This window comes from Lissotriton vulgaris, chromosome 1_1 (genome assembly GCF_964263255.1).
Source record: "Lissotriton vulgaris chromosome 1_1, aLisVul1.2, whole genome shotgun sequence".
In the NCBI taxonomy this organism is placed as follows: Eukaryota; Metazoa; Chordata; class Amphibia; order Caudata; family Salamandridae; genus Lissotriton; species Lissotriton vulgaris.
Window position 1 is genome coordinate 1,546,359,440 of NC_141685.1, and position 27,890 is coordinate 1,546,387,329.

The window sequence follows — 27,890 nt, forward strand, 5'->3', positions numbered from 1 at the left end:
AAAATCGGCCCGGGCACACCCCCAAAAAAGTGGCCCGCCGCCCACATTTGCGTATTGCCTTTCCGCAAAACACTGCTTTAGCGAAGTTTTATGAAATCAATCAATCAATCAATCATAGCATTTATATAGCGCACTACTCACCCGGAGGGTCTCAAGGCGCTTGGGGAGGTGGGGGGGGGGGCGGGGGGTCCACTACTGCTCGAACAGCAAGGGGGTGAGAGGCATGTTTCATTAACTTCACTTAGATTTTTAAAATATGCACAGATTAGTTCACGCTGCTGCACCGCATATGAATGCAAGTGAGACCACTTCTGCTCAGGCTCCCTCCCCCGCTTAATGGCATACACTAATGGGCAGGCCTGGCGAAAGAAAGGGAGTGACACCTCTGCCCATCTGCCTCTAGAAAGGCCACTCGGGCCGCTGGCGGCTTCCTAACAGCACAGACAGCCCCAGGCTGCCCAAAAAAGCAGCTCACAGCTAGAACTCGGCTACCTTCGGCCACTTCCCGAGTACCTGCGTTACCAATCTGAACCTGGCTCTGGGATGCTGGTCAAAGTGGCTCCTGGAGGACTCCGAGAAATGCACGTCTCTTTGTCCGAACCAGCTGAACATAATTGTGAACATTTGCCAGGGCCACCACCCGCTTCTTCAACTCTAGCATGAGCTGGAGCATGGGTACTCTCAAACATTTTCCCCGGGGCCAAAACGTTTTGTCTGAAGGCCGCATTGAAGCCACCAGGTGATGGTCAGGATTGAGACTCTTGGCTGTAATGTGGGTGTAGGGAAAGCAAAGCATACACATCCAGTGGCTGAATTGCATAATGTGAAGCCAGAACACTGGGGATTAATCTTGGCTTCTCTACATCACAAAACTGTGTGATCCTAGGCCATTGTTCTATTTCACTTCCCCTCTTTTTTTCTTCATTATCACATATGAGGACATCGTAATACACGACTTTAGGATGTGTGCTGTACAAAATCGTTTGATTTAATAAACTATGGCGTTGCCCATGTATAATAGGACACAGACCACCCTAAGAGTGCACTTAACATCTGACTTGCTTCTTAGTTTACTACTGCATTGTTTTCGTGGTGGGGTGGGGTGGGGATATATACATTTTTCTAAATTCATGTTTGAAAACTATCACTTAAGAAAAAAATACTTCTCAATGCACTGATATAATCTGTTCTATTAAAGTAAACGGTTCTGAGTGTTAATGATATGCACTTTCTGAATTTTCACTTCGTATTTTTACACATTTGCTGCAAGATGTCTTTAAAACTGAAGGTGTTCCTGAGGCAGTGATGGACAACCTATTTATTTCCTTTCTTTCTTCAATTAACCGTTCAATAAATGTTTGCCTGTTTATTTAACATCCTATCAACGTGCGTGCTTAGTCCAGTAAACAGCACGTCCCCATCCCGCATACTTGATTATGGGCGAGCTAGAGAAACTGATGTCATGCATATCATATTCAAATGAACACTCAGTCCTTAGCAGTGTATGAGAAGCTACAGGGCACTCGCATAAAAGCAAAGAAATGTTTTTAAAAATTGGTAATAAAAAGCTCAGCTGCCGTTTCGTCACTTGGACGGGATTTCATTGATGATTTATTTTTCTAACATTTGCACTCCCTGCACTGCAGCAGCCCACGCCCAGAGACATATGGGCGTGTCCTCTGAAACCGATTGGCAGCAGAGGACAGGAGCAGTGGCTGGCTGAGTGCTCCAAAGTGTGCATGTCACTTTGTCCGGCTGTCTTTCGCCAGCCAAAGTGAAATGCGCACTTTGAAGCTCTCCACCTTGCTGTCTTAGACAGCTGGGTAGAGACTAAGCACAAGCCTACAGGGCCTTAAGGAGCGTCCAGCGAGCCGGCTCAATCCTATCCTGGTGTTGCTGTCACAGCAAGAGAGCAGTGCCAGGATTGGTTAAGGGCGTTGGCTGGGCCCATGCTGGAGTGTAGTAGATCGGGAGGAGCAATGACATGCAAGCCAGATTTGTGATTTATAGTTTGTGGGCACATAGCTCATGTCTTTGTGAGCGTATATATCCGTGCAAACAAGTTTGTGTGTGTTCATGTAGCTGTGTGTGTATATTTGTGTACGCGCATGTGCGGAATATGCCTCCTTTTCATGCATGCCGTCACCCCGCATGCAATTAGAACATGGGCGTTACAACGACTGCGTTGTAACAACGCATACCATTACCCTGCAAGTCGGAACAAGGACTTGCGGAGGGGGGGGGGGGGCGCTGGATGATGGAATAGTGTATTTTACTATTCCAACTCCAGTCTGTGCGGACAGTAGGGAAGGTCAAGTCGTTGTTACCACTTGTGAGGTAATGGTATGCGTTGTAATTGCATGCAGGGTGACGGCTTCCTTGTAAGGGCTGTTTACCGCATGTGCGTCTATGTTTATATTTATTTGTGCTTGTGTGTTTATCTGTATCTGTGTATATTCCTGCGTGTGCCCGAGCATGCTCACAAGGGCTTGCGTGACTGTGTGTGCCTGTGCTTGTATACATGCTTGCGTGTCCATGTTTGTGCCAGTGGATTCATCTTCTTGACCCTCTCTGTGCCTTTGCTGGCCTGCACGTTTGCGCACGTCTGTGCGCATCCTGCTTCACTATTGTTTGTGTACGCCTGTGTGTGCATGTCCTTTTGTGTGTGTCTGTATATGCGCCCTATGTTACCGTGTATGTCCAGCGGCAGCATGCGTGCTGCATCCCCAATCCCCACAGCTGGCAGGCGCCACTGCAAAAGCTACTTTATCCTGAAGTGGAGCTCTTGAAGTGCACATGTTAATGTGGGGAGGATCACTTTGTGCACAGGCAAAATGCAGTCACCCTGTATCCCATGGTGTAAACTGTGGTGGGCAGACCAGAAATGTGAATGGCTATACAGCAGTCAAATGGAGGAAGGAGGATAACTGAAAGCCCCTTAAATGTGTGTATATGTATTTATTTTATAGGATTTTTTTGAAAAACAAAAATTCTCGGCTAACAATAGATCCAAAAATTACGAACTACTGCCATCTACAGGGGAAAAACGAAATTTATATTGGCTGAAACTAAATTAAAGAGAAAAAGCAAGACCAGGATCCATTCCAAATGTGTACTATATGTTTAATCTCCTGCAAGTAGTCTGAAAATAAAGAATGGAACCTGTATGACCACAAGGAACTAAAAGCCCACTTTATGATGACACATGAGCTCCTTGAAAACTAGTTATATTTTTCTGGGTCAACAGTATCTATAGCTGCTTTGCATTTATTACACAGTTGAAGCGTGTAACACATAGGCTACTCTACCATGTCCTCCCCATTTAAGACACAATTTGCACTATATACATGTTATGCTTCTCTTTTTTTTATTTACAAAATGTTTTTTTGTATTGTTTTATTTAAATCAAAACGACCTTCTAAACCTAAAAGGCCAGCCAGAGGGAGAACAGAATATAGCGTGCACCACAGTACAGGTGTGAGGAAGGCAATTCATGCAAGAACAGCATCGCCCATAGATAACGCTCCGGCTTCACACGTCACCATGATCCCCACTCGTGGCCCCCACGCCTGGTTATGTTTTACTGCATCCTCTCCGCTTGTGTATCATCTTCTTGGCTGCAACGCAGTGGCCCTGTCTGCAGGTCATCACCGATGTAGGAGAAGCCTCCTGCCATGGGCGCGTGCAAGGGCTCCCATTTCTAATCTGATCGTCCAGTCTTGCTGGTCCTCCAACAGCCAGCCCCCCCTATCGCAACCAGTAATGTAAACATGAATTCTAAGCTGCTGCGATGTCAAATCAGTGTGCATTCACTTTCAGCATTCGAAAATGTGACAGAATGCAAACAGACTAGGATGGCAGCATATTTATTCTCAGTAGTGTTAGTGGGGTAACGATAATGGGCAAATTCCAAACTGTCTGGGGCGTATTTGGACGAGTAACATTGCCTGAAAGCAAAGAGCGGGCTGGAGTCATATAAGCCGATAGTGTTTCGGCACAATGATTGGACGCCCTGTTCTTAATTTGCTGTTGGCCTCCACGTGGCTATGGTGGTGGGGTCGGTATTGCTGAGCGTGCTTGTTTAGTCTACGGGGCTGTGCTTTTCTTCAGGGGCGGTTTGTTCCGTACAAGGCATTCTTTCTCACGTAGAGGGAGCGAGCGAGCGGGCTTGCCTTGTGTGTACGTTTGCACCAGGGTGGTGTTTCAGTGAGACACTTACTGTTGCTAATTTCATACAGGCCGCTTGGCTGCGCTCTGACACAGCCTTTATTTTAAGCAAATGTTGCTTTCATCCGACGTAGAACTTCACTCCGGCAATAAAATATTATTGTAATATCAGAGCAACCTCAGCCTATCTGTAGAGGGACTGTAGAACGGGTATATAAACCATTTATTTTGATGGGTTTTTGATGCTTCTTTTTTTGGGCAGCCCATCTTAGCACTGCAGGGAGAAGTGCGTGTTACATGGCAGACCATTCGGAAATATTCCCGTGGATGCTTGAACAGCTGGGCAGACCAGCTTGATTCAGATTCTCAACCATCACAGGATGTGACATCACAAGAAGTGACGTCAGATCTTAATACCCCACGCATTGTCTAGCAGGTCTATCGTAAGTACATTTAGGCGCATTACAATATTGAACGAACAATATTGAACAAATTAGATTTTGCCTCGGAAATGTGCTAAAAAAGTGAAGCAACACGACGCAAATTCTGGGCCTCAACTTATTATTGTATTTTGTAAGACCTGCCACAAAGAAATTGGCAACAAAGAGAAACGTGGCAGTAAATTTGTTATGGTTAGTTGGTTGCAAAGTCTGCATTTTAAAATATTTTTTGGGGTTAACGCACTTGCTGCAGAGATCTTTTTGTGGTAACTAAATCTCAGGGAATATTAATAATGTTAAGAAAACAGGAGGTTAACGTATTTGCCGGAGATATCTGTGTTTTGTCTAGTCACAGTTTTCAGTCAAAGTACCATAGAGGGTTAATATGTCTCCTGTGAAGCACATTGTGTGACACCTAGATGGCAGGTTTGTGTTTTACTTATCAAGTTGCATGTCAGGCAAATTATTTAGCATCACTATATTTTTGCCCCTACAGGTTAAGCTGGAAGGTCTGTTTGGAGCCCCAGCACGTGAAACTGCATCCCCCTCCTCAAATATTCAAAAATGTCACATTGATCACCAAGACTTAAAAAATATATATGTGTGTGTGTGTCTGTGTCTGACCAGAGATTTTGATGTATTTTCCACCCTGTTCTTCCGAGCAGATTCAATAAGCCTTCCCATATGACTGAGAGTCTACTTTGAAGTGTAGTACAGAAAAGTGAAAGGAAATTGAATACAGAACTGAGGAAAGATGCCACTTACATTTTGAAAAGGATAGAACATTGCATAATGAGATTTTTTAACTGCATGTAATAAAGGATTCATAACCCACCTGTGAGTGCTACCCGATTCTTTACAATTGTAAAGTTGGAGTATATATATATATATGTTTATGTATATATTCACCAAAAAAAACAAAGGTTAAAGTAATGTAATAGGTGTGATAGCATATGATGAAAACATAATTTTTTTATTCACTAAAAAACGAAAGGTCTAACTTTATTGTTAGGTGAATTTGTCCGTGACAACATTAACGTTCTGAACTAAAAAGAATCAAACGCAGAAATACACCAGCTATAGTCAGCAGTGTTAACTATAACTTGTGCCCCTGCCATGCACTGCTTATGACCCCACATACGACTTCTCTTATGACCTGTGGCAAGTGTGTTAGCTTGTTTTATAGTTTGTATAGAGGCGGGTAACTACGCCATTACTTTTCTACCTAAATTTGTACAGGCTTTGTCCAGCTACTTAGTATAAGTGTTTACAAAATGCATGTGCTTCTAATGCACTAAAGGTGTGTAGAGGTATTGAACACATTATAAACCTTTGTACTGGAAACTAACTCTGTGTGCAAATGACAGTTGACTTGTGTTCAATATGTTCCACACAAGTTTTTGGTACTACAAGAAAAGTTATCAGCAGGACAAAGATTATGTGTACTACATACTAAATATTGTAAGCAGCCTTGAGTTATTGGACAGAATAGTCTCAGCATGACAATTTCAACTTTACATAGCAGACTGTACATGTGCTTGTGTTGCTTCAGAAGATGGGCTAACTATAATATTTTCACCACAGAATGGCGGCTGCAGCTAGTATGATCTTTGGCACCTTCTGTCTTTGGGTATTTTAAGTGAATAGTCACTCTTTTGGCAAGTTTTGCATAGAGTGTACACAGTTCATAGTAGATACTTTTAAAACTCTGTGATGTATTTTTCATGAGAGTTTCAATGTCTGCAATCAGCGTGGTACAGAGTAAACTCTAGTATACAAAAAAGTGATGGATGGAATGCTTGAATTAATCTTAGCCACTGGTAATCTAAGGGGCCTCGTCCCAAGCCATCATTATTTTGCACACCAAGTCACCTCAGTTTAGACCCAGCCATATGAAAATCAATCTTGACCCTGCTCCAATCAGAACAATCTAGCCCGAACTGCCAAGCTAGGTGCTCCCTTAACCGTAACACGGCGAAACTTGTCCTGGGCTACTTGTGTTCCAGTTCAGGGACGACCTGGCTTGGCAGTTCGGGCTGGACTGTTGCCATAGGGAGCAGGGTCAAGACTGATTTGCATAATGCTGCTCCCTACGAACAGGTGCAATATTTAGATCTGTTTCCATGCCCATGCCCGCTTCAGTGTGTTTTTGAAGCTCCTGCTTGCTGGGATTTGAACTTGGTATTTGCTCCTGCTCGGCGTGAGATTTGAAAACGCTCCTGCGAAGCAAAATAGGTGAGACTCTGGCAGTGGTTTTTTTTGTTTTCCCGATCAGAACCACTACAGCTCAATGTTGGTTTCCTTTCCTTTCCTTTAGAAAGACTCATAAAAAGAGTACTCTGCTCCCTCAAGGTCGTCCTATACGCAAAGAGCATTTTCAGCATGCAGGTCTTCAGCTTTCCTATTGGGGGGAGAGTGAGGGGAGGGGAGGGGGGTTCTCCACAACTCTCTGCATTTTAAGTCCACAACCCATTTCCTCCCATATAAGTTATATTCGAGCCTCCATAGGGAGTTCAACCTAGAGTTAGTTGACCCTGTTCACCGTGGCATCTTTTTTAATGTTTCGACCTCTGTCTGTTCTTTCCCCCTATGAGGTGTGTCTCTGCTAAATAGGCATTTTCCGGAAAGAAGACAGGTATAACATCTTCAGAAAACAGCTAAAGACCTGGCTCTTCCAGAAATAATCCACCATCACTTACCTTCCTTCATAAACTTGCTTAATTTCTGTCATCGGCGCCGGGAAACCCTTGTTGGGTAGCTGCGCGCCATACAAATGCAAAAAATAAAATAAATAAATAAATAATAAATTTTACCCTGGTCTTCTCCCCCTTCTCAGGCCCAGCCTTGTATCTCTGTCCTTGGACAGACCAAAGCCTAACTAAATGGCGTCCACTCTCCCGTGATTCTCCACACAGACAGGCATTTGTTCTGTCTCTTGGTTTTCAAGTACTTTTGCCAAACACGATCAATTATACACAGACTAGAAATATGCTAAATTAGGGGTATTTGTTTCTTTTCCAGTATGGTAGGACTGACCCTTAAAACCAGTGAGTGATTTGACAATATCAAAAGGTTGGCGAATCTGGAAATGGGCATAACAAGAATGGACTCGTTCAAAGACGCGTGCCCCTGATACTTCAGCTAATGAGACGGGTTTGCCTTAAGTAACTAAAGCTTATAAAACATTTATTATATCCTATTTTCAGTCAGTCTCGGGAGGTAGGAGTGGTTATGGCATATACTCTCTAAGTGTGGATTAGAAAGTAATACCATGTTGTGGCACAATTACACTTGATGCTTTATCATATTAATATCTTCCCTCCATCCGGCTTCTTTGTGATATTCAACTCTAACCCTCCCTCTTTCTACGATCTTGTTAATGTGTGTTTATTTTTAAGCGCACAGGCAATAGAGGAGGACTGGAGTGAAATAAAATGTTTACAAGAAATGCCCAAAATGGTGCTGAAATTACAAATTGCGAAGAAGACAAAAAAGTAAAGGAATTGAAAGATTCCAGGGAAACAATTGGAACACTAGCACTTAATGCACACTTTAAAGCTGAAGACGATGACAAAGTTGAGTTGCGAAAGCATGCAAGTATAGGGAGATTGTGTGTACTTAGAGGTCAATAACTGCTTCCGGATTGAATGTCAGCAGCGCTTAACTGACATCTATTCCGTGGCCTTTAAATGTGAATAATTGCAGCAACGACGATGACAAAATAATAAAATTTATTACGTTTTTTTTCTTTCTTTTTAGTTTGGACTCCAATTGCACTAGCAGTTTTACTCGTTGCGGTGGCAACCTTGTGTAAGGAGCAAGGAATTACAGTTGTCGGAATATGTTGCGTATATGAAGTGTTCATTGCACAAGGGGTAAGGATCGATTGAAAGTTTACTGGGGTCCTGTTTCTCTACCTATATTTATAGCATCTTCATGTTTTCTGGACTTTTTTGTGAGCTGGTTGCGGGAGGGCTGTATGAGAAACCCTGTTTCCTTTTAATTTTTGTTATTACTGTCTGCATTCCTCTATATTCTGTTGCCGGTTTCCGATATTGGCGGCGAACAAGCGATGTGTTTTCTCTTGCATGTGCCTGCTGACGCTTGGCGGAAATCAAGGTTGTGCTTCAGGCAACTACATTACGAACGCAATCCACCCAGCTTTGTAAAACAATTTAGATGTAGTTATGTGTTTTTTAACCGTAAACGAAACTTGAGCCCTAAAGCCTGCTTGTTAAATCTCAAGAGTGAGAGGAGCGAGCTCTATTAGTCCCCACAGAAAGGGGTTTATCCATTGCTCATGGCCGGCGGCTACCGCTGGCTCTGCTTTAAATGGAAGTGGATTTCTGGTTTTACGCTCATTTCTAAAAAGGGGCCCATCGTAATTTTAAGTGCAAGCTGAGGTAGATACAGAGGCAAATGAGTAAAGAGGCGTCCTATTGGCAGTAAACTATGTGGAATGTTTAGTTCGACCTGTCAGGCTTTTATTCAGTTCTTTCAAAACCGAAAACGTCTATGTGCATATTCTATTATATTACATGTTTGGATTTCACGCAAAATGCAGTGGTATGAAAGGAAATAAGAATGCATGCAGTCGGGGCTTGGATTCCACGGGTGACCATCACCCACGTGCAGCCATGTCTTGCTGGGCATGGCCTTCAGCCATTCAGCGCAGGGGTTGGCCACAGAACCTACCACCGAGAAGGTCCTGTGGCCAAACCATAGGCTACGCACAGTTGGGTACCGATGTGCACTGCGAGTATAGGCCCTGTGAGCAGCTTGCACTGCACACGGCGTAAGACCATCTACAGTGGGGGGTTTCCCCTCATGATATGCTGGGCATAAGGCCTGGAGGGAGGACAGGCCCCGCAGCTAAACCCTCCTGCCTTACAACATATATTGTTATCTCTATGTTTTTTAACCCATTAAAGTTAGTTCCGAGAAGAAGGCTGAAGGCAATGTGCAGGGGGGTTGGCCCCAGTTTAACAATGCATAGCAGTGTTGCCCCACACTGGTGGTTGGATACACGGCCTAAATGGTTGCAGGAGATGTACAAGCCTTTGGTGTCCCTCTTCCTCTTCAGTTTCTGAGCAATGAACTGCTTTCAATGCTAAGCATTAAGAAGCTTGTGGATTAATGTCATCCCAAGCTGTATTTCTACCTTTCTACAAACAGGTCTTGGAAAATACTGCTTGAACTCTGGCCAGGCCCCTCACCCCGCACCTTTTTGGGGATTTGCAGTTCCTTATTTTTTTTACGTATCCAAGGCAAGCTTCATGCCCATGTACCTTAAACCCAGAAGTCTGGAATCCTCAAATCCTGAAAAGAAACCCCAGAGCCTGCTACTGTCTCAAATTTCTGTAATTTTTTTGTTATACCCCAAGCAGGGGGTCCTTTATGTGTTACCCTACTAGGGGCGAGGTCGCAGTGTGCCTAACCTGACCCTTCATTTGGACTTTTCATTTGCATTCAGGACACTGGAACGGTGCTCGGATCCCAAAATTGCCACCACAAGAGAAATTTTATTTTGCGACAGCTAATAAGATTGCTTAGATCCATGGTACCAGCTCTAGTACCACACGTCTAAAAGCGATGAGAGGGAAGTGTCTCCCTCATCCATACGAATTCCTTTATATTTTATTTTCTAGCTTCACAAAGGATTTGTGAATCCCAAACGGTCATGGTATACATGTAGGAAAGTGGAGTATTATGTGATGTGGGAGATAATCTCACCATGCAATATATACGCTACCCCTAAGGTGGTCCGTGGATTCACACCAATTGATCCATAGCTCTGTCTTGGTAGTGTGGCAACAAGCAGTCAGGCATTACTAAAGGAATATGTGATAAGCCTTTCAGAGAACCAACATGGCCCATAAGTCATTGACAGTTTCGAGAGAAATCCAAAGCCAATTTATGGAAATGGAGTGTATTTTTATCTTAATTTAGACACCAAGACGAATAGAATAGCATACATACAACTGGAGTTGTAGATTTTTGAAGCAATATAAGCTCAGTGTAGAATAATACAGTGAAACGTTATCATTGCGAGTCAGAGGGTGCTTCAGGCTTCCACAGGAGCCCCTCTGACTGGGGGAACAAAGAGATAGCCTAGGACAAATCTTGATTAGGCAGTTTCAGAAGCATTGCCACAGGTGTAGGGTATCCCTCTTTTGCTTTGTGCAAGTCGTGTTATCGCAGACACGGTTGTCTTCTTCTGTCCTCTTTGATGCAAGTTGTACGGAACTGAGGCTCTGATGTCAGAGGGGGTCCCTTAAATCCTAGATTTGGAGGAGTTATGGGTGTGGTAGAGGGTGCAAGTAGCTTATGGCTGCTTGTTTCTACAGCTAGTCCACCCCTGAGATGACCAAATTCTAATCTGGTACTCCTAAAGATGGCAGAAATCACATTTTTGTGTACAGGCCAGGCTGTCCACCCTGGAGGTGTGGCTAGCCGTCTGGGGCTCTACACACCTCCTTTACTAATTTCCCACATGTCTGGGTGCAAATGTGCCTGGGGCAGGGGTGAGTTTTTTTTCCTCCTCTGGCAATCAGCCCTGGTGCATAGCAGAGGCGGTGCAACCTTTGAAGCTTACCGCCTTGATGTGCCACCTCACTAGCCTGATTGGGAGGAGTTAGGAGGAAGGTGTAACCTCCTTCTTCCCCAAGCCTATGTTCCCGACTCCTGGGAGTGACCACACTTCCTGGCAGGAGATCAGAATCTTGTCTTAGTGGCAGCAAGCGCAGGCTTTCCAACCAGAGCACAGAGAAGCTGGGGCAATTAGGTGGGCAACCTCTAAGGTAGCCACCTCGGTGCTTGCCACATCGCCCTGAACACAATATTTATGTCAGAGGTAAGAAAGCATGTTGCTTGATACCAAACATGACACATATAGGCAGTACCATAATGGAGCTGCCAACTCCCGGTTTGCCCGGGTGCCAGCCAATGTTATCCTATGGACTGTATCGCTTATAGTATCCCTTAATGGTAAAGGGCACTATAGGGTCATTTAAGCTTGCACTTTCTGGTCCACACCTTTGATATAATGCACCCTGCCTGCTGGTCTTTAGGAGCCTTTGCTTAGGGGTGACCGGCATATATCAGAGATAGTGCATTGACTTTGCCACACATGGTGAGGGTAAACTCGAATTTGAGCAGTTTGCACTGGTCCTGCAGCCTGCAATGGCAGGCCTACTATGAATAGCTTGTTTTGGGTCACTCAAGGTGGCACAAATAGTGCTGCAAGCACTGGGGACACTTTCACCACCCATGCCTCTAGCTCCATGTAAAAGGGACATATAAGGGGGGGGGTGTAAAGTCCCTGTCAATTGGGATAGCCAATTCACATAAAAGTTTTAGGGAGCGATGACTGGCACTGGGGTCTGGAGAGCAGACTCCAGTGCACTATCAGAGTCGTAACCATCAGCATTGGAGCAAAAAGTGTGCGTTTGTGGGGCGGGGGTGATGATCATACAAAAAGGGCACTTCCCTACAATACAAAAGTGTTAACCAATGAATGTCTGCTCAGCAGCTATTTTAAACAATTATACAGGTTTTTAAAAAGGACTTTATTTGTTGCCTTTTTAAACGTAAGTTTATATTTTTTAACCAAAGCTAACAATATGTTTACTGTAAACATTTTTTCAGTGGGTATTTAAAAAAAATTATATACCCTAGCCAAACTTTTTCTGCTTGCTTACAGCCATGCGCAACTGGGTTGGCCAGAGGGCCTTGCCGTGGGCCATGTGCCAAACTCACTATAAGCTGCCAAAACCTATTTGGCCAGGCCCTGTTATTTTGTTGATTTATTATTTTTTTCCCACAGTTCATGGACGCTATTGTAGAGTTCATTAAACCACAGCAGGCTTCACTGCCATGAACCACAAACCAGCCGCAAGCATCTTGGGCCTTTGTTGGGCCTCCTATGGGTTCAGCAGTGCTGGTTTCTGATTTGCTGGACTAGAGAAAGAATCAGCATAGGTCTCTAATGCGTGCTGGAGTTTATGCATTTCAGGAACCGTGGTGGAGGCCACAAACCAAGCCATGGGTCTATAATTTCCACAGCTAAATCAATTTTAAAGAACATTATTTATCCAGAAGAAAGGTCACTTTGTGTCCCTCACACAGGCCTGTGAAGTAGCGTGTACTCTCATTGCCCCATGTATACTTCAATTTCTTTTCAAGGTGCTGGTTCTAGTGTCTTTTAATGATGGCTGTAACATTTTTTCTGAAGTTGTGGCCAACCAATTCGAATAGCTTCAGTTCCACATACCAACTTTGGAAGTCCACCCGTCTGCCACCCATATTATTCAGTTGAGTTGATATAGCATCCAAAATTCCTTTGAGTAGTTTATCTGCTGCTGCCTGAATTAAGAGGCTCATCAACCCCAATCACCATCTCCTTCCCTTATTCCTGGGTGCTAATACTATGAGAGTCTGGTTAATTCTAAATCCTTAAGAAGATAAACTAATTTCACCAATTGATATTGCTAATATTTGTTAAGTGTGTAAATGCCCGAAGGCATCTTGACACTAGTATCTGCAAGGTTTGAAGCAAGAAAGAAATTCTCACGAAGCTTGCTTGGTTGGGGCTAGTCTTAGCGTTTGCAGCACCCTGGTGGGACCCTTTTCCCCAGGGTATACCTCCTGCTACCATCACTGCTTCTGCCATGCCTCCACCAACCGGACCTGAGCCGCGCTGACCCTGTTGGGACTTCAAGTCCCAGGGTGCCCAGAGATTTCTTCAAGTGGACATAGCTGTGGGGGAGGAGCCACCACGTGCTGAAAAGTGCTGCAGCTTTCCCGCGGTGCGGGACTTACAAAGCTTGCTTGGTTGGGGGCTAGTCTTAGCGTTTGCAGCACCCTGGTGGTACCCTTGTCCCAGGGTTTACCTCCTGCTTCCATCACTGCTTCTTCCGTGCCTCCACCGACCTGGTCTGAGCCGCGCTGACCCTGGTGGGACTTCAAGTCCCAGGGCGCCCAGCGATTTCTTCAAGTGGACACAGCTGCGGGGGAGGAGCCACCACGCGTTGAAAAGTGCTGCAGCCTTCCCGCGGCACGGGACGCGCACGGGTGAAGCCCGGGCCAAGGGCGAGCCTGCCCTTGTCCGTCATTGACAGGAAGAGACAGGGCAGGGCCACCCCTCTTGAATTTATTCTCTTACACTAACTTTGCTCCAAGACCGGCGCCAACGAGGACATCATTGAACTCCAACCCTACCCCCCTTTGACCGCAAGTAGACTGATCAGCTTTGGCGTTTTTTGGCTTTTATAACATGTACATGTTGTCTATCATACTTGAGTGACATTATCTTCGCCTGGACCTTAAGGTGATCTTCCTCAGAGGTACCCTCGCTTAGGAATACATCAAAGTCCTTTGTACCCTTCTTTTGAGCCTTTTCCCCATAAGCTCTGTGGGTTTGTTTATTGCCACTTGATTTGCTGATTTCTTTTGATGGTTTTAACATAACTGGCTGCTCTTTCGTATTTAAATATGAGGAAGCGTACTTGTATTCCCAAAAAAACCCGGTCCCAAGTTAATTCTTCTACTCCGCCCCCTCCGACATCAATTGATAAGATGTTGCAAAGGCCAATAGGTGTTGTTACTTCATAAATCAAACGCACTGAAAGGCGGTTGTCAATTACCCCTGACCTTTTCCCGCCCATAATGAACTTGCCCAGTCCCAATACTCCTTCTGTAGCGTTGTCATCAACTGGAGATGATCTCCCGCCCCCCTTATTCCAAATGAATGCCACAATGGCTACAACAAAATTGGTAGATGAGGGTGTAGGTACACGCAAGAACGGGAAACGTAAGCAGATAGCTGGGAGGGCAACCACGAGTAAGAAGGCAAGAAGAGGGAGTGACTCAAGGGCAGAACATCTTGCCAATCGAAATCCATTAATAGAACCCGTATCAGCACCTAGTGTAGATCCTAAGTATCCAGTCTGGGCCCAGACACTACTAGCAGATTTATGGTCCCGACGTAGTGATCTGATTAAGCAAGAGGTTGTCCCTTACGTTGATCAATTAAAATCTTTGACATCTATGGTAACCATGAGGCAAATGCAACCTAGTTCCGGTGTGCCACTACTTTCAGCAAGGGAGGGAGGCCCAAATCCTGACCCTGACCCAAACTTGAGGGCATCTATAGGCAAAGAGGTGATTCCTAGCTTCCAAGCTTCTAATACCCGGCAGCTTACTAGTCGAGATCATAGCTCTACCCCTCAGCACCCTGCCGCACAGCGAGAGCAAGTGGACACAACAAATACAAGGTCGAGAACAGCTCACAGAGCGGATGAGAGTACCCACCCAATGGTCAATATGCTGTGTATCCACCAACCCACCAGTACTGTAGCTGGGCCAAGCACAATCCGAGAAGAGCGGAGGAGTAAGGTAGATGCGGCCTCCCTATTATAAACCTTCCCCCAGAATCATCGCCCTATATAATTATCTTAACAGGGGTCCTGCCTCTCAAAGACACCCAGAGGGAGGCACAGCTAGAACTCAGAAACAAGTGCTTATTCTGGTTAGCAGCACACAGGCAGTTCCCCTATGAGAGGGTTGGGGAAATTTTAATGGTGTGGAGAGTAGATTGGGTGGGACCCAGTAATAAATCTAATCCAGGAGACTGTGTGGTTGTCAACTTCAAAAAACCCCAGATGGTACGCTTCCTAGTAAACCACAAAACCACCCCTGGTGAGCCCCAGACAGATGTGAGAGCTCTTCCTCTGGAATACTTTTACTTCCACTGTCTCCACTCTGGCAGGGCAAAAACTCCTTTGGGGCATCCTAGACAAATGGAGGAGGAACGGACCCTTGGCCACAGATATCCTCTCAGTAGATCTTTGTTTTTTAATTTGCCTGTAAATAATTGATATGGGCCCCTGGAAGATGTAGATTGACCACTAAGTTTAAACAGTGTGGGCTCTCCAAAGAGTATCCAGGAACCCCAGGGAGGGTGTGTGCAGTCAGATCAGAGGAGCTCCACCCGGTTACCCTTAGCGGGGATAGGTACAGAAATTGGGGCTTGTGTCCAACCCACCTTGGAGAGCGGGGCTCCGGTGAGATAATCTTTCCCACCTGGATCTATACCCATTAATCTTACTATCCATTCTAACGACACCGTAAAGGGGATAAACCGTCTAAATACAATCGCAGCTTCCACCGATTTTTCAGAAGGAGACTCATGCCCAGGTAGTATGTTGAAGATCCTATCCTGGAACGTAGCTGGCATTAAGGGTAAACTTTCTTGCCCTGAGTGGGGATTTTTTGTGGATCAGTTCGACGTTTGTTTGTTCCAGGAGACTTGGGCAAGAGATGACTATGCTAGGGTGGGTTTTGCAGTATTTACCACCCCAGCTACCACTAGAGAGAGGGACAGACAGTCTTGAGGTTTATCCATTTGGGTTGCCTCCCATGTGGGCTGTACACCTACTCCCCTGGCTACCTCCTCTAATGACATCCAATGTGTAATGCTTAGCTTTCCTTCTAAACTGAGGCTTGCTATTATTAATGTCTATTCTCGGCCTGTAAGTCTGTGCCAGGAATCAAAAACCCTCGGCGATATAAACTCTTTTATTCCTATGGTGCTGTTAAATTTGAGGTCGATAGTTGGGGGAGATCTAAATTGTCATTTCGAACCCCTCTCTGGCGCTCAGGATATGATTATCAATGAGGAGGACATACAGTGGGCTATTCCAGACCCACAAGTCCATCTGGTCAAGACATGGTCCCCCCTGGTACTTCAAATAAATGCCATTTTCTTAAACCATTCACTGAGCGCTTGTAATGTTCGCACATCTTATGACAGGCCAGGTAAATCAACATTTAATAGAAACGGCCAAGCTTCTCTTCTAGATTACATCTTAGTGGAGTGCAGATCATGGCATGGGGTTCTGGATTTTGCTGTCATGCCACGACATGACAGTGATCATTATGCCCTGACACTATCTCTGAAGGTCCCAGATTCCGGTACTCTCCCTGCTAATAATTCTCCTCCGGAGAATAGGTCATCTCTCACCAATAATAGGAGAAGAATTAGGTGAGGGGCAATAAAACAAACATCCGAGTAGCTGGGAGCGCTTTACGAAATGGTAATACCAGCCTTACAGGAACTTAGCAGCGTTCCTGCCGATTGGGATAACCCAGCCCATATTAAGCAGGTTGCGGCTCTCCACAAGAATTTGACAACTAAATTAGCTGATTTTTTTTATCCGGTAGAATGTTCCAAAAAAAACCCCCAAAATGATGACCCATTTGTGGTTTAATCACAACTGCCGTAATGCCAAACGTGTGCTGTTAGCGGCGATTAAAGAAAAAAATAAGACATTAGTTAAAATTAGGAGAGTTCAATATAAAGAAGTGGTCTGGCGAGCAAAGCAGTAATGGGAAGAGAACAAATGGGTGGACATTAAAACCGCCCTACTGAACCGGGACATGAAAGAATTCTGGGCCATAGTCAGAACAGGAAGTAGGGAGGGTAACCCAGCGGTTGAACCAAATATCCTAGCAGAATTATGGGCTGATCATTTTTGGGCATTGTATGCAGTAGAAACTGACCTTGACCCACATCCTATTAGCCATAGAGTTGCTCTAGGCTTCTCGGTTGCAGATAGTGGTCAGGTAGAGGATTCACCTGCCACTACCCCTAGACACGTCGATGAGGTGGCTGTTGGGATAACCCTCCGTGAGGTCATCTCAGCAATTGAGAAACTACCAGCCGGTAAAGCACCTGGTTTAGATAGGTTGCCAGGGGATTTGTTTCGGGAGGAACCATCCATCTGGGGTCCCTATTTGTTTGTGCTATTTAGCGCCATTATGAATGGCATGCCGATCCCTGACACCTGGGCGGGGGCAGAAATTGTCCCAGTTTTTAAAAAGGGCTCTACCCTATACCCTGCAAACTATAGACAGATCAGTTTGATCGATGTCACACAAAAACTGTTTGCACAGGTACAATTAGATCGAATCCAGGGCTGGTTACAACAGAATGACATCATAAGCCCTTATCAAGCCAGATTCAGGAAGAAACCTCTACTGTGGACCAAATATATAGACACCAACTCATTGTTTGGAAGACAGTATCAATTGAGGGTGGCAGCCTCTATTTGATTTTTGTGGACTTGAAAACGGCTTTTGATTTGGTGCCCAGAACTTAACTTTGGGAGGTGCTAAGAGAACTGGGGATTCCCACCAATTTTTGCAGCATGCTTATCAAACTGCACGATGCCACCTATGCTCAAGTAAGATGTGGCAGCGGTGGAGAATTAACCGACAGACTCCCAGTTAACAGAGGAGTGAGACAGGGTTGTGTGCTCGCACCGACCCTGTTTTGCCTCTTTGTCAACGCTCTCATTGCACAACTTTCAGAGGTTCAGGACAGCGATTCCCCTAAGCTAGCAAACTCCTTTTTTTGGTAATAATAGGGGCTTAGTGATTAACACAATAAAAACTAAGTTCATGGGAGTTAATCCGCCCAAGAAAACATGCTCTAATCCCCAACTAAATGTCATTGCATTGGAAAGGGTTACTGTATTTGACTATTTGGGCGTCACCCTTACTGGAAATATGGAGTGGACGTCCCAAATAGCCAAAGCCAAACTAAAGTTAGCTCAGACCTCTGGGGGTATAGCTAAATTGGTAAGGGAATCGATTACCAAACCTATTGCCCCTGCCATTGAGATGTATAGGGCGCAAGCGAGGGGAGCCACGCTGTTTGGGACCGAACTCTGGGGCCACTGTTCCTCTGCCCTTCTAAGTAAAGTTGAGAACAGTTTCCTTAGACAAATTCTGGGCCTCCCGCCTAGCACCCCGTTAATTCCCCTGCGGCTAGACTTGGGCATAGCCCCGATCGAAGATGAGGCTGCTGTTACGGCCCCTAACTTATTGGCGCAGGCTGTGGGTGACCCCAGAATTGGCTGAGTACCAAACAGAAACCAAAGAGCTACTAGCTTACCCAGGGGTATTAAAAGAAGTTCCTTGGTTTGCGCATGTAAGGATAGGTAAACCAACCCTCTGGACTAACCCTGAAGGAACCAGTTCTTTGGTTTCTCGAGTTGAACTGCTGAGAATTTATCGAACTCAAAAGCTCGAGGCCATCCAGGTAAATCCGAAATTTGATGCCCTAACTACACAGTTCCTCACTGTTAAGTAGGACTATAAATTAGAACACTTTCTGGATGACATCCTACCCTCCACAACTAGGAAATTATATGTTCAGTTCAGATACAGTACTTTAACCCTCCGGGCTTTCACTTCTAAATGGGCTGGACAGCCCCTGCGTGGGTGTCCTGCTTGTAATAACCAGGAGGAGTCTGAACTGCATGTTCTATTTTTTTGTCCTGGGTATCAAGCACAAGCAGCAAGGCGGTGCTGGCTTATACAACTGTGCCGAAATTTGGGGTTTGTGCAGGCGGCATACAGAGTTTTGAAGTAGGACACTACTAAGCCCATTGTCTTCTCAATCTCTCGATTTCTAAATGCAATGTGGCGGAGGAGATGGGCTTTTTAAAAAAAGGAAAAACAAATAAAAAATTTTTAGCCAGACTCCAGTGTCAAAACAAGTGTCCCATGCATAGACTATCGTAGTGCCTATAAACGGGAAACAGCTTTTAAAGTTTTTATGTCGAATGTAATATTTAACTGAATCCTATAGTTTTGACTATTTATTGTATTACTGCTCTTTTGTCATATGCATTGGGTTTAGTTATTTACACTAAATGAACTGATCTGCTACTTGGTATCTCTGCCTAGGTATTGTGTTTTTTAATTTGTCTCGCCACCATAGCACTATACTCTATTTGTGGAGATGCTTGTTGTTACGTGTAGGCAAATCACCTCTGATGGAATAGGTCTCATTTGCACTGTTCGGTATGTTTTAAATTTATAATGCTAGTTCTTTTTATTTTTGTATACTTTTATGGTCCCAGTGAACGAAATAAGTTTTTTTTAACTGAACTGAAATTAGTATGCAAGTGAAAAAAGCCAGCCTTTAAGTTGCTTCCTGAAGCTGATTAGATTCTGCTGTGCATTTGCAAGTGGAATAAACAAAACTCCTACCGCCCCAAGACACTTTGTTGCATTTGGGGACTGTGACTGGGATTCAACTAAGCGCAAAGCTCTCCTTGGTATGTACCGTGTGAATTTCTTCCTCAAGTACTCTGGTCCTGACCCATTAAGTGATTTTTTGCGCCAGAGTGCCTTAACCGCTTGCGCGCTAGCGGAATTCCGCTAGCGCGCTGGGTTTTTCAAAATCGCACTTTGCGTGACGAGCTGGGCTCGTCATCAGTGTGCGAGCGGGCTACACCATGACGAGCCCAGCTCGTCATGAGTGTCGAAGGGGTTAAAACCACTCATTTCTTAACAGGGAGCCAGTGGAGCTCCACTAGGGCATGAGAGACTGATTAAAATGTGGGTACTATCTTGAGGAGATGGGCTGCTGTATTTTGCAGAAGTTGGAGTTTGTATACGGAGTGTTGATGAATGCCCTAATAAAGGATGTTACAATAATTCAGCCTGGTCAATACCAGTAAAATGATTACTGACTTCTGAATGTCAAAAGGGATAAATACAAAAAATTCTTATGGTTCTTAGAAGAAAAAAGCAAGAGGAAGTCAGTTTGTTGATCTGATCTACAAATGGAAGGTTGATGTCGAAATCACTCACAAGTTCCTCACTTTCTGGACCGGGCTAGGATGAAGACGAGGAGACTGTGGCAATCACGAAGGGTTCCAAAATTAGGTGTCTGTGCCAAAGAGGAGGAACTCCATTTTCTCTGGATTTAATTGGAGGCTATTGCATTTCATCCAGCTGACAACTTCACACATGCAACTGTTGAAGCGGTGATAAACCTCTTCAATGTTGCTAGAAACGGACCCTATAATTTGTCTGTTGTCGACATAGGAGACTGTAGAAAAGCTAAAGATTCGAATCAATTTGACCAAGGGAGCCACATTTATATATTACAAAGCGTGGGGATCAAGGATGTCCCCTGCTGGAAACCTCATGGCAGTGAGAGAGACCTACTGTCTCTGTCCGTAAGGAAGGATTAAAGTAAATCAAGAGCCGTTTCGCAAATCCCTGTCCAAGCTAGGCGATCAATATGGACAGAGTGGCTTAAGATGTCGAAGGCTGCGGATAGATCCAAAAGAGTCCGCACAGCCTTCCCACTGTTGTCCATGATTAATCTTATCTCCTCTGTAGCCACTATCAAGGCCGATTCTGTGCTATGGTTTGTTGTGAAACTGTGTTGAGACCGTCAAGGATCTGATGTTTGTTTAAATATTCCAATAGGGCAGTGTTAAGATGCTTTTCAAGAATTTTGCCGACATTGGCACAAGAGAAATTGGGCAGTACATTTTTCGTCTTTGGAATTGAGGAAAGGTCTCTTTAACAGAGTAAGTATGGAAGCCTTTTTCCATTTAATGGGATATTGTCCAGCCGTAATAATGCTGTTCAATAAGGTAGTAAGAGGAGCTGTTAATATCCCACCTATGTCGTGGAGAATTTTTAGGGGGCAGGTGTTTTAAGGAGCCCTTGATTTGATGTGTACAATTAGCTCGAGCACGCCCTCTTCGGTGAGAAGGTGGAACTCACCAAACTCAGCATTACTAAGGCCTAGTGATTCATCTCCCGAAACACAAAAGTTGGTACGGCAAATCTACTCCATATCTCCATACACTGTTTCAACTTTATTCTTAAAAATACGGCTAAATTATTGCATAGAGGTTATCTAGTAGTCACTGTACTGCTCGAGTTAAGCCTAGAAAGCATTTTTACTATTATGAAAAATTCTCTTGCTGAGTTTTTTGCTTGATTAATTTTTTCGGTGAAAAATGGGTTTTCTTAATGATAATTTTTTGTAATCCTGAATATATTGTTTATATTTACTCCTTTCAGTTGAACCATAGTTTTATCCTCCAAATCTTCTCCTGTCTGTGGAATTTTTGTTTGTGTAGAATATAAATCTGTCATCAGAGAGAATGGACTTTGAGAAATACAGTTCCAGACTTCTCTTCTTCTCTAAATTTCTACCTTCTCTTGAAGTTTTCAGAACTTGAGATTTCCATATTTTATAGTTATCAGTCAAAGACACTCACCTGTGTTACTGTAAGCCTTACACATCGTCCTTAAAATTGAGGAGAAAAGCATGCCAGAAAAATGGCTGTGCAATGACTCTTTAAAATGAATAGTAACATGTGCGTAAATAAGAATATGTACTTGAATGAATCATTTGGGCCTCTGCTTTGTCTGATGTTGTACTAGTCCTATTTGTTAGAGTGCTCATCCGTATTGCCCAATTCTCTCTTTTCAGTATACAATACCTATAATATGGCACACAGCTGTGCAGATACTCCGTGGAAAAGGAAGTGTTCCATATTCCATGCTTCAGACTTTGCTGAAACTCATTGTTTTGATGTTTAGCACATTGCTCCTTGTGGTTGTTCGAGTCCAGGTGATCCAGTCTCAGCTCCCTGTGTTTACCAGGTAAAAACCTTTTTTAGATGATTATATTGTTTTGCTCATTCTCTTGTAATTAGTTCCTGCTTGATCAAAAATGGTCTTGAATTTCAGGACACTCAAACTCTTTTTCACAATGTTAATATGAAAAATAATACATGCATACCCACACCCCCTGCAGGGCTTCCAAAAGCATCTGTTGCATCCGTGAGTTTTAGACACCAGAGAACTGCAGTACTTCCACTTTCTGATATTCTGACTCCTGCTTTTCACCAACTCTGTAAAGACTTCATCAGCAAGGGGAGAGGGAGGGCATGATTTTACAGCTTTGGCTTTTTCCTCCTGAAAATGTGGCGACTTCTCGGGGACACTTTTCTACCACATTATCTAGTGCGTGGTGACATTGTGGATTCGGGAAACAGTCGCCATTACTTCAGACAGAGGATGCCCCAGAACTGGATTACGGTTAAGCGTCCAGCCCTGAACAGCATAGTTTCAAGATTCAGGATTTGCACAAATATGAAAAGTATAATATTAAACACTGCTGATTGAACAAAAGGGATTACAGAAGGATTGAAACCAGGATTGTATCCTAGTCACAAAATAAAGCTGTTAATTAAGCTCCTATGAGTCTTGTCACAGAATTTGTATGGCTTTGTCCCGTTACATATGTAGCATTCCTATGTGCCACAATCTTTGTTTACCCTCTAGTAATAATATTGCTATTGCCTATTTTAAATGCCTTTTATTATTGTCACATACACCTCAATACTTGAACTTGCTCCCGTTGCAATGAATGAATAAAAAAGGGACTTGTTAAGTGTCTCCCTCTTCAGTTATTGTTAGTGCTCTGCAAATATGCCATCAGTTGGTCTCAGTTTAACATATTTGGAAACCTTTTACTTCTCAATATTTGCTTCTTTTGTTGTGGTTGTTTTTTTCTTTTTCTTGCCTTACCACTTCTGGTTAGTGGCACCCAGACAACATTTAATTAATACTGGCTGAAGTAAGATTTTGATCCCACACTATCCTAAATCATCTGCATTTGTACCTGCTCCTTCATTCTACTTGCACATCTTTTTGTTTTGATTATCATACACATACACTAGCTCATGTGATAACATTTTAGTGAATTTGAGCTTCATGTATTTGTTGCCTTTGTCTACTGTAGATATTAGAGGGAACCAATACAGTAAAAGTACCCTCCTTTTTCAGGGAAGTGGACTCTTCCGATAAGGCTGCATTTTTTAGATCTTTGCCATTCGATAATGGCTACTTGCTGTAACCTGCAGTGAGCCCCTAGCACAAGAGATATTTAACTTCCCGGTCCATGATTAAGATTTGGGCTGGCTGGTATCAAGCAGGCCATTCACTGGAATTTCCCAAACATTTAAGTGTCCTTTTGCTCATTAGTGAAGTTAGTTTTTCACAGGGGGTGATCTGTTAATGAGCAGAGGAATTCATTCTCCCACCTTCCGCAAGATACCTAAAATATGTATGATAAAAAAAATGTATGCAAGCATCCTAATATGAGCCTTTTATTACTTTTTCGTTGTTAGTAACGGAAGCGTTTCCCAGTTGAGGAATAAGACCCAAGCGAACTCTAAAGATTGACTTTCTCATACCTGTGTTAGCTGACTGTTCTGTGTTCCAGTGTCTGGATTAACAGATACCATTGAGCTTGCAAAAAAGTGTGAATTCCTGCTTCCATACTTTCCTGTTTTGCTGCTCTAGATCTGCTTTTGTGTCCTGTCTGGGTTTTTGCAACAGCTACATTCATGAATGCCTTTTGACCCTGTTGTGCCTCCTCCTTATCGCCATTATGGAATCAGCCAAATCTCTTCCTCCATCAAAGGCCTTGCCAGTTGCCCTGCCAAGGACGCCAGCATTGTCTCTGATGCTCAGCGTCTGATCCATTACAAAAGTGATTAATTTCCTCCGGACGAAGGCCGTTCTAAGTTAAATCCCAACATAGGGCACAGCATATGTTGGATAAGGAGTCTCCTTAGAGTACCTTGCCTCATGATGAGTATTATGGCATGCTTGAGGGGCTTTCTGGCTCTGATTCTGACCCTATTCCGATGCCTGTCGTCGTATATCATGATCACAAGACAGCAGTGTGGCAGCCAGTCTTTGATCCCCTTTGTGAAAGGATAGTTGTGACTATTTCACCTTGCTTAATGCAGTGCCTTGAGGACCTCTCCTGATGTGGATCTGCTGTGTCTTTCATGGCCTCCTGGGTATGAATTGCCCCATTCATGGCTTTCCTGTGCAAGGCAAAGAAGGTCTTTGAATTGCATTTGCCAGTAGGGGAGAACAAGTCGAAACCACTCCGAGAAATCCTGCAGCAGACATCCTGTGTCATGAAGGCAGAGCTTTCCTTCTGTTAAGATTTCATGGATCCAATGTTGATTCCATGGAGCATATCAGTTTCTGAGCTTGTGGTGAAATGCCAGGTTGCCTCCCGCCATCCTCCAGCTCATGGGAACCCAAAGTTTCTGAACCCTCACCACTCAAGACAATATTGTTGTTCAGGCATCCTCGTTCTGAAAACAGAACCTTGGCTGCTTTCCCTTTACTCCTATAGTAGAGTCATTAAAGATTTTGAAGGAACTGGGACAGAAAGTCTTCTTGTCAGGGAGATATGTCCCTGGTGCCACAAATATAACAAGCATAAATGGCACAATGAGTTGTTTTGAACCTTCCTGACCACCACTGTGAACATGTTGCCGAGGTCATGTATGATGGGTCCGATGCAGGCAAACCAACCATCTGCTCAGGCCATATTACAGTGGATTTTGGTATGTTATTCGTGGGCTTTTCTGTAGCCATCTGCTGCCATGTCTGAAAGCAGTCCACTGGCTTTTAGAGTTGTGGCTCCAAAAGCCTTTGAGGGTAGTAGCAACAGTGCTACACCCCCTCCTTTTCCCCTGACCTGCAAAACGACTTTAGTTTGACCATGCTAGAGGACATGTGCCCTACGGGGGTGACTGGGGGGCGGGTGGGCTGCTTTGGCATCGGAAATGTTTCTGTGGAAACTGTTTAGGGTTATCAATCTATGTTTTTATGGTTAACTCTGTTTTTAATAATTTGCAAACATGTAAAGGCAGCATTGAGTACATCCGACAATCCCATATTGTCATCTCGGATTTACCGTCCCCCACCCCCATACAAGCCAGACCCATACACACGTAGATGAGTCCCAGCAATTCTTCAGTGGACGAGTGGGGTTGTAAATACAAGGAAGGTACGGCATGGTATTGGCCCGAGTAAACATTATAAGAAATCGAAGAGTGAGAAACAAAACTCCCTTAAACCCCTCCTACCCTTCCTCCCTGAACCGGTGTGCTAAGCGAATGTCTCTTAGGAACCTTTTGTAAAGCCCACCGATTAATGAGCAGGTTTAGGGATTTCATTCGTATGTTGTACTTCGGAAGGTATTTGGGGCATGTCACCTCGTTCATTTCAAGCGCCAGCAGAGACGGCAATGGGCGCCATGTAGTCCTAAAGGAGTCCGTAGTGTTCGTCAGGGTGGCTTGAATACATTCCATGCCTACGATATACCATAATTTGTGTAGCCAGCCTGTGTGGGTCGGTCGGGTCCGTGTGCCCCAAAGGATATTTTGAGGCTGTTCCCAGCACCAGGCCCATCTGTTTTCCCTTAATCGGTTTCAGTGGGTAGGTGAGTGGGTTGGGAGCCCTAGTAGTGTGTAGACGGGGAATCGGGGGATTGCGGTCTCAAATTGCTTGTCAATGTCGTCCAGAATAGTACCCCAGTAATCAGTCAGTTCCTTACAGTCCCAGAGTAGATGAGTCCGTGTACTCTCTTCGCCATATCCCCACCAGCATGTCGGGCTTCGATCAGGGTTCCCTTTATTCAGCCTGGCCGGTGTTAGATACCAGTAAGTGACCATTTGACCGCCGCTTCCCTACTAGCTGTATTGCGAGCCGTGTGGTAAGCCCGAAAATATACATCACGCCATTCTTTCTCTGTTAGGTCTCTCCCGAGATCCCTCGCCCAACGCAGCTGCCCCGCGGAGGGTGAGGAGGGAGCTGGTGGACGCAGCATACTATATAGTTCAGAGATCATCTTTGTATCTGAGACTTTGGTTATGAGCCATTTCTCATATCTGGTGAGCTTTTTTTTAACAAGCGGCCGCACCTCGGTGTGGAGGAGCCAGTGGCGGATTTGGAAGTATTGGTAGCGATGCGGAGCGGTGATTGTGTAGGATTGTTGCTCTTCTGCAAATGGGAGGAACCCATCTAGATCGAAGAGGTGTCCCGCCGACTTGCATTCCGTTGCCCCCCATTGCCGGAATGCACGTTCTTCGAGCCCACGTGGAAACTCTGGATTGTCGAATGTGGGTGTCACGGGCGAGGGGAAAGATGTGAGTCCGCGTTTGACTTCCACCGAGTCCCATACTCTTAGCAGTGTGTTCGTGATTGGGGAGCCCTCGAGATTTGGTGGTTGTAGCCCAGAGACCCTGGCAACTGAAATGAACAACTCGAAGACGGAATGGTGGGTTGCTGACTCTGCCCCTTTCCCCTCTCTTCAATCCCCACAAAACGAGTGGGCCGACGATACCGAGCCCTTATGGACAGAACCGTACGAGGAAGAGGTGAACGGCTCCTTTAATTGTGCATATTCGTCACCGGCCGCCCCGCCCTCGGAAGAAGCCAGACACAGTGGATTAGTTGAAAAGCAGGAAGCCTCGGGGTCAGCGGGTGACGTCACGGAGAAGGAGGCGAGATCGGGAAGTGAGCGTCGAGCGAGCTGGAGCGGAGGAGACCGAGTGGGAGAAAGCGACCAGAGAACCAGTATCGAGGAGAAGCCAGGAGGCCAACGTCACCTTGGTTCGCACAGCCGCACCCCTGAAGGAGTGTGGCTAAGCCAGGTGCGGAGACGGGTTACGGACTGGGTGGGGAGGCGGGTAGATTTCACGAAGTGAGAGCGCTGGTTAAGGATCAGGCGCCTGGGGCACTGAGATTGGTTCGTTCCCCTCACTCACACGGGTTCCTTCCTTTCCCCTCCCCTTTCGCCCCTCACTACCTGCACCGTAATTTCCACCTACTTGTATATAGAGATTGTAAATACACCACCAGCGGTGATCCCTCACTCCCGGTATCCCTTGGGGTATAGAAAAGAGTGTACAAGAGCCTAATAGCCCCCTATCTTTTCTTTTGCATCCTGTTACGGAGGGTGAAGAACACAAAACCCTGACGACTACAAAGAGACTGTCCCAAGAGAGAGCCCGAGTTGGAAGGCGCAGAATCTAGCTGCAACAACGGACCCAGCACGATTCACCCGGGAAAGACTGTCCAGCATAAAAAAAGATCCTATATTAAAATAAAGCCTTACATACCACGACCAAGTCTCCGGTCCCCTTCATCAACCCCGCCACAGTGGTCTATCTGGCGGCCTTCGAAAAGGCACCTTCCACAAGGAGAGCTTCGCTAGCTCCCGATCCTGGAACAGCCATTGTTTTTCAGACTTGGGTCTGCTCCATTTCACCAAGTGTCGAAGTGTTGCTCTAAAATATTTTAGGAAGTTCGGGATACCCAACCCTCCCTCGTCTGCAGGTCTGTGGGAAAAGCGCTGCGCATACTAGGACGTGCCCCTGACCAGATGAATTGTTGCACCGTGCTTTGTATTTTATGAAGGGTCCCCGGTGGGGTTAAGGCCTGTATGGTCTGAAAAATGTAAAGAGCTTTGGGCAGGATATTCATTTTGATGGCTGCAATGCGGCCTAGAAGAGATAAGGAGTGCTTTTGCCACTGTTGAAGGTCTTTCTGGATTTGGGAGAGGAGCTTGGCATAATTCTG

At 44.9% G+C, this 27,890-nt stretch overlaps 1 protein-coding gene across 2 annotated transcripts in view; it reads left to right on the plus strand.

Moving 5' to 3' along the window:
- The window catches only part of TMTC3 (transmembrane O-mannosyltransferase targeting cadherins 3), a 570,313-nt gene that overhangs the window by 172,756 nt on the left and 369,667 nt on the right, over positions 1–27,890 (plus strand). For both annotated transcript variants that reach the window (XM_086918002.1, XM_086918005.1), the window contains exons 5-6: positions 8,367–8,482; positions 21,922–22,094. In XM_086918002.1, coding sequence (XP_086774128.1) covers positions 8,367–8,482; positions 21,922–22,094 — 289 coding nt within the window. The remainder of the gene's footprint in view (positions 1–8,366; positions 8,483–21,921; positions 22,095–27,890) is intronic.